The following is a 7,275-nucleotide window of genomic DNA, read 5'->3' as shown; positions in this document are numbered from 1 at the left end:
GTGATTCCCGTTCAAACAAAATAAGTATGCCAGTTGCTGTGGAAGAAAATAATGTTCTAGCAGGACAGAGGTGGAATTGATTGACAGTAGGAAGTTTGGTATCAGTGAAGCCTGTTACCTGGAAATTTCTGCTGAAGTGCTGATAATAACACTTGTCTGAAATAGAGATTTCAATTGAATCTGCTTAGCTCTTTTTTTTTTCATTTTGAGGAGCTCTTTCAGGAGTCTTGGAAAAGCCTGGGGAAGAAGGAAATGCAGAAGAGTATTTCTAGAATTTCATCTCGGTGAGGGTCACCTGTGTAATACTGCCTCTGAGGAGAGACATGGCTGGCTAGAGCTTGGTGTTCTAGGGCTGTATGACATCGGTGGTCTTTTGTCTCTAGAAATCTGCAAAGAGTCAAGCTTTTCAATTACTAATTCAATGGGATAAAATATTTCTTCGGTATTTAACTTCTGTCCAAAATCTCTACTTTCCACACTGTTGGTGCAACAAAACGCAGTCAGATTTTATCAGTAAGTTCAATTGGGTGTTACTGCTGTCCAACTTTCTAAGACTTTTTTTTGATATAGTATTTTCAATTCATTTACATGGTCATACTCAAGAATAAATTGTTTAAGTCCTTTATTATAAAGATCAAAAGTCATGGTTACCATTTACATACACCATTTACAAATTATTCACAAAGGGAATAACAGATATGCAAGAACCGACAGCTTACTTCAGCCCAAGTTGGGGAGCGGACAGTGGTTGTTTCCCTATTTTGTTTACTGGGAAAAAAAGAATGGACCAGAAGATATGTTTGGTTTTTGTTCTCTGTATGTTTTAAACACTGATCTAGTGTTTACGTAGCACCTTTAGTCATGATCATGCAAGTGCTTACATGCTTACTTTTGTTTGCAGGAGTGCGGTGCACATATAAACGTGCGCTGGATCCGCACTCTTCACACTGCGGAGTGCTTGTTGGTCAGAAACCCTGCTGATCTTGGTACAATGCAGTGGTCAGGCTTGAAAACGTTGGTCTGTAGGATTTCACTGGTTGGAGCAATGCATCATTAAAACAAATGTGGAGATTACTGTCAGGACTCTAAGAATTAAATTGAGTATGGCTGCTCTATCTTTCAAGAACACTGTATGATCTTAAGACAGTTATTAGCTGTGTTGTTAGATGTCTTAGATACCACAACTGACTTATCGCTTTTCCTTTACTCAGGTTAGCACGCCTTATACTGTTTCCTAAAACTGTTTCAGAGACTGGGAAACTTAACAACAATGAATCCTATTGTGGCAGATTTGGTAAGTGAGCAAATTTCACAGAATAACTTACAGCACTTAACGAAAGGGAGAATGTGCTTCCAAAGCCCCTGGTATGAAAGCACAGAATCAGCAGTGCAGTAGCTGCCATTTAGCTAAACCTACAAATATGCTTAATCTGCAGTTTTTGCTGTCCACTGGGGTGACGTGCACAACGAAATGCTTGAAGGAGCACACCGATTTAGGAGCAAACGCAAATATAAATACAGAAATCACCGACGTGATGTTGCATCCAAATTCTAAGCAATAATGCGAAACACTTCACAAAAGTCATTACATCTAGTGGAACTGTTTAGCAGGAATAATCCAAATACTTAGGACAGTACTACGATGGTATGACTTTCTACCCAGCTATCAAATATTCATTACCGTGAACTTTTCAGTGTTGTCAGGGTGATGGATAAAGAATGTTGCAGATGCCATGGTAAACTTAAATACAGTAATAGGCAAAGAGTTTAGTGGCACCACCTGTATATACACAATGCAGTTGTTGGAACCTCATGGAACAAAGCAGTGTTACAGGATGCCTTTGTTAAGGCTTCTTGCTGGTTTCAAAAGGTAGAGTTTTCTTCAGGAGATTGTCCAGCAGTATTGATTTCACATCTCTTCAGTGGAAGGTCTCTTTGTTGATCCACATAAGACTGCGCGTTTCATTTGGTTTGCATTCATACTCGATACTGCCAAAGCTGTTTCCCCACTGGCAATGATCCCGTTTGTGGTAGTTGTAGAATTTGACTTGCCAGACTGTTTCAAAAACGCCAATGTCATTAAACTGCAGGGAAGAGGGAATATCAGTGTTAGTGAGCTGATCGTTTTGTTTGTTTCTCTCTCTTAATGAGAACTTAATTACTAAACTGTGGAACGTGAAACAGCTGATACAAGAGATATTGTTCCTCGAGTCAAAAAAGCAAAGAAGTGTAAAGCCTGTTCTAGCAGCTAAGGCATTCATTGTGCTAAGGCATACATGAAACATGAAGGATCGGGTTCTCCATTTACTGTCCTCTTGCACTGATACCTGGGAAAGGCAAGGGAGTAAAAATGTTCAAGTTCCAGTATGGATAAATGTTACTAACAGCAAGAATCAAAGCTCTGATCCTTAGGATCACCCAGCAGTAGTTGGTCTGATGGTCTCAAAGTGGCCGATATATCCTGTATGGCATGTGGCAGGATCTGTAGTGACACAGGTCAGCACTTCGCATATATGCCTCGAGCCTGCATTAGGACTGGGAAGATTCCTTCTTTTGCTCAGTCTGAAACCTTTAACATCCAGGTATATCATAGCCTTGTGTTTGCAGAGTCTTGACTGAGACACTCTGGTATTAGACCACTTCTTCCCAGGGATTCTGTTCCTCATTTTACATGGAAATTAAGCAAAAGAATTTTATTGTGCTGTTTTGCAATTGCTAGTTGTACTGTGCTAGTGCAGCTTTTCAAATTGAGGTAGGAGTAAGAGAAGTGAGAAAGGAGATAGTGGGTTTAGCAGAGAAATGTCTAATACATGGACTGCAAGTTGTCTGGTTGTGCTTGCAACTTTCAAGTGAATGAGACTATGGCTGCACTAAGTTCTGTAGAATAAAATCTGCTTTTTAATTTTTTGTGTTTAACCCACTGCTAGACACCCTTACAACATCTCAAAAATCTTATGAGAAGGCTTTCAAGGCTAGGTTATGATTTCTGTAGTACGGCTTGTTGATTGTGTTCTGTTGTTAGAAGATACTAGCTAGTGGATTCAGTGCTGCTGAACAGCTCGGTTCTTGGACATTTTTTCCTTTTAAATATTTCCATCACTCACTTTAGTGACAGCTTCTTCACTTGACTATTTTCCATTCCTATCATGTGCCTTGGGAGCTGACCTTTGATCACCTGCCTATTATAATCACCCTCTCAAGGTCCGTATGAAAGACGTTTTACACAGTGACTCTTCTGAGTTGGAAGCAGAGCCTTCCAGTTCCCTCAGAAGGATTGGCTGGGTTTTCTCATCATTCAGACTGCAGTTTGAAAGCTGCTGGACATTGCTTTAAACTTCCCCCCAGCCCACTGTAACTTAAATTTAGCCTTGACAACAGCAGGAGTTGCTGTGTGCTGTTAGTGGAAGGTTTTTATTTGGCTCCAGTTCCAAGTGTTACCTTAAATGAGTAGCTGAAATATTTCCGCTACTTCTTTTGACAAAGAGAGAATCGGATCTACAGGGTACTTTTATCTCTCCCAGCAACTAAAAACCTTAGTTAAAGATTATTTTTCTTTTTAATTAATCATTTTTGGTAGTAACCCTGATACACTTGTAATGCAGAATAGTAAAGATTGAACACATTGGATATTACTGTGCACAATCCACAAACGGAAATTGTCATCAAGACACCCTCAGTGTGAAAACTGAGGAAGAAAAGGCATTTCAGTAGTGTTTATGGAAGGTGATACAAGACCAGCATTATCATTTCATTACTGTGTGGAGGATCTGAATTTCAGCATGCCTGAAGAAGAAAGCAAATTCTATCTTCCTCCAATGACCCAGTTTGCTGAGCTACCCTGAGTAGTTTGCTGTGGATTTCCAGGAGAAGGAAAGAATCAATTGCAGAGCTTTTCTACTACTGTGTTGCCTCCCCCCAGCCCAGTACTTAGCAGATGCAGCAGCTGTGGGATGTAATGAGCATTCTGCATCCTCACAGCTCTCCTGAATTCTCATAGCGCCTGTGGCTGAATCCTGGCTTCCCCACTGGGCCTGTCTACGGGCTTCCCCAGGTAGGAGGGCTGGCCCTGCTCCTGGTAGCGAGGTGTGGAAGCCTGTTTCCCTGTCTGCTACTCTCTGTCATCCAGCACTATAGGAGTGAGGAGTGATTTGATCACCCCCTCCTGCATAAGTGCACGCAGGGATGATTTGGTGTCTATTTATTACTGGGAAGAGAGGTCTAGCTTCTTTATTCAACCTCAGTCTAGTCTGACCAAGAATAAAATGAGACCCAAAGGGAGGGTTCTAACTTGGTTTATAGCATTTGCTAGACAGTTTAGCAGTTTCTGGATAGTAATTGAGTGTTCAGGTAAAGAGAAATGCATCCTCAGGTCCTGGAAATAGAGGAACAAGATTGTTGTTTGACATGGCTGTAATGGGTCAGATGTCTACTAACCAGTTAAAGTAGGAGCACCACAATCATTTGTTTTAAGTTATAAAGTTATAAATAAATTCCTCTGGATCTTTATGGACCTTCTATCTTTCAGCCATTAGATTTACACTATCAGACTGGTTTTGAACTGCAGGACTGACCTCATGATCTATTTCTAACACGGGTTTAGATTTTATGCCTTAAATAGTGTCCTTATCTTCCGAGGATGCATCAGGATCCTGCATGTTCTAGAAAAGGAAGTGGAGGCAAAAGTTCCTCATAGTTGAAGGAACTAGGAAAATTTCAAGTTGTATGCTATAAGCCCAGCTTTAAAGATTCAGGAAGTAGGTCTTAGAAGCAGTTTTCAGACTGGGGTATCTGAGGCTGACTCCCTACATCTGTTGTGGCTCTTGTCTAGCTAAGCAGCTAAATGATGAGTTAAACAGGTAAATCCCCCTTGAGTTGCCTATGTTTGATACTTAAAAGTATCAGCTGTGGACATCTAAGTCTGTACTGAAGAACCTATCTATCAAGATCAGATCCTAAAAGGGGCTGAGGACCTGCTTAAGGCTTTAAAATCCTATTAGCTTCATGGTTAATACTCCAGGATTTGATTTGTAAAAGCAACTGTTTGGGCAAATACAGTGGTTACTCCTTCTGATGCTGCAACAGACCCTCTCAGAGCTCGTGTCTGAAAATCAGACTCTCCTTGTGTTTCTTGGATTTACTTCATTTTCACATGATTAACGTGGACAAATACTTCAGGGTAGTCTTACTAACCTGAGATTCTGTTCACGTGATGTCAGTCTCCAAAATTAAGTTACACATGCTGTAATTATTAGAAACTCCAAATGGAGATGTCACAGTTCTTATTCAGAAGGGGATTGCCATGCTAAATGGTGATGGCAGAAAGAACTAGTGGAGGTAAAGATCAAGAGGAAATCTTGTGTGCAGTAAGCAATTGTGGAAAAAGCTGGAAGCCGGTGGTCTTGGCAAGGCCCTGAACTTGTAGAAGCTGGAACAGACCCTTAAGAGAGCTTCAGATGAATATGATTTACTGCCCCATTTCTCCTTTTTGGTAGAGGATGCGTAGAAATAAACAGCAGGAAGCCCTCACAACTGTAATCAGGAGAGCAGAAAACAACCCCAGACCACCAAACCAAAGCTAGAACAAAACACCAGGCACACCACCTGAAGAGTGCTGCAGGAATCCCTCACAACTGTAATCAGGAGAGCAGAAAACAACCCCAGACCACCAAACCAAAGCTAGAACAAAACACCAGGCACACCACCTGAAGAGTGCTGTGGAAGCTCTGCTGCCTTTACAGGCTGGAGCTTTCGTCATCTCACTTTGGGGCCATGGTATACATTGGTTATGGCCCTTGGAGCGTCTCTTTAAGGTTGGGATGAGGAGCCACTTGAGTAAGAACTTCAGTTTGCAGTAATGTGATGCTGGAAGCATATGGAGAAAGAAAGGGAGAAGACAGCCTTTGGGGGAGGAGAGTGTATGTGTTCTCACATGCTTTCAGCTGCTGGCAGGCCCTTAGGCACCCTGCAGATGACAGGAGGAAGGGGAAAGTAGTCAGCTCTTGTGCTTGGTCATGCTCTGCTCCAGAAAACCTGGCAGTGCTGGTAGGAAAAAGAGGGGTCCCTGTATGCCAAGGGCTTGGGATTGGATTCCTAGCCCAGGACCTTGGTGGGAGTTGCCTAAAGTCTGTAATATGTCCTGCAGAAGAGAGGTTCAGCTCACATGTCGCTCTGCTGCAGCACCCCAAAGGGCTTTGCAGGCGTCTAGAAATCCCCCTACTACTTTCTGGCCCTTGCTGCTCCTTTGCCTTCCTCTTGGGAAGCAGGGCTGGTGTTTTCCAGCTATGTTCTGATCAGCAGTTTTACTGATGCAAAGCAGAGAGGAGGGCATCAGCTGTGCTCGGGCTTTTCCCCGGAATATTTCACCTCCACAACTCCCTCTCTGCGAGTCAACCCGCTGCTACCCTCCCCCATGTCTTCCCATGCCAAGCCTGGAGAACCACATACCTGCATGTTGACCTGGATGGGCTGTCTCTCCCCGCTCTTGGTATGGGGCACTCCTTCTGTGTCGTAAATCCCTGTGTAAGAGGCCACCTGTGCATCCCTTGATTTCTCTTCCAGTGGGACATTGACACCCCCGATGCCCATTGTCCTGCAGAGAGACCGGATTTGGCCTTTCAGCAGCCCTGCAGGTCCCCTTCCCTTGCAGCCTGGAGCCCGCATGTGGGCTGGCAGCCTCTGTACTGGGGGACACTCCAGCAGACCTGCGGGTGCTGCTGACTCACTGGGGCTCCTGGCAAATGACAGGGCTCTGCAGTTACCCAGGGAAGGCGTAGAAAAGAGGGATCTGATCTCGAGGGGCTGGAGAGGGGTTAGTCGAATCTCTTCTTCAGGGCTGCCCCTCCACCCAGAGGCGGTTCCCTGTCTGCGTCTCCCCCGCCCAGTCCCAGTTTCTGCTTTGCTGTAGGCACGGTGCATCCGTAACATGCAGGGTCGGAGGGGCCTCTCCCCTTTGGCTCCAGGGAAGACCGCGGAGAACGAGGGGGAATACGAGAGCTAGGTCTGAAAGAGCTCTGGGAGAAGATGGGGAGGAAGAGGGAAGGAGGCGACTCCCAGAGGCAGCCCCTCTCCCCAGCCAGCCAGGCAAAGCACAGGGAACAGCTGGCCAGAGCCCTGGAAACGGGGCCACCAAAGCAAACGGGCAGCGCGGGAGAAATCACGGAAACCCCGTGCTGTCAGCCTGCCAGGAAAAAATATTAAACCTCTAAAAATAAAGCAGCGGGGAAGGGAGGGCCGGGGAGCCGCCCCGAGCAGGAAGGCTGCACTTACGTGGCCTGG

At 44.5% G+C, this 7,275-nt stretch overlaps 1 protein-coding gene across 1 annotated transcript in view; it reads right to left on the bottom strand.

Moving 5' to 3' along the window:
- Positions 1 to 1,608: 1,608 nt before the first annotated feature.
- The window catches only part of CNRIP1 (cannabinoid receptor interacting protein 1), a 5,960-nt gene continuing 293 nt past the window's right edge, over positions 1,609 to 7,275 (bottom strand). Inside the window, exons 2-3 of the mRNA XM_010136025.1 lie at positions 6,445 to 6,611; positions 1,609 to 2,084 (exon numbers count right to left, since the gene is read on the bottom strand). Of these exons, the coding sequence (XP_010134327.1) occupies positions 1,920 to 2,084; positions 6,445 to 6,611 (332 nt within the window). The 3' untranslated portion in view covers positions 1,609 to 1,919. The remainder of the gene's footprint in view (positions 2,085 to 6,444; positions 6,612 to 7,275) is intronic.

The sequence above is a fragment of the Buceros rhinoceros genome, unplaced genomic scaffold (genome assembly GCF_000710305.1).
Source record: "Buceros rhinoceros silvestris isolate BGI_N320 unplaced genomic scaffold, ASM71030v1 scaffold22355, whole genome shotgun sequence".
Taxonomy (NCBI): Eukaryota; Metazoa; Chordata; class Aves; order Bucerotiformes; family Bucerotidae; genus Buceros; species Buceros rhinoceros.
The sequence above is the reverse complement of the archived record's forward strand: the minus strand, read 5'-3'. Positions and strand labels throughout refer to the sequence as shown.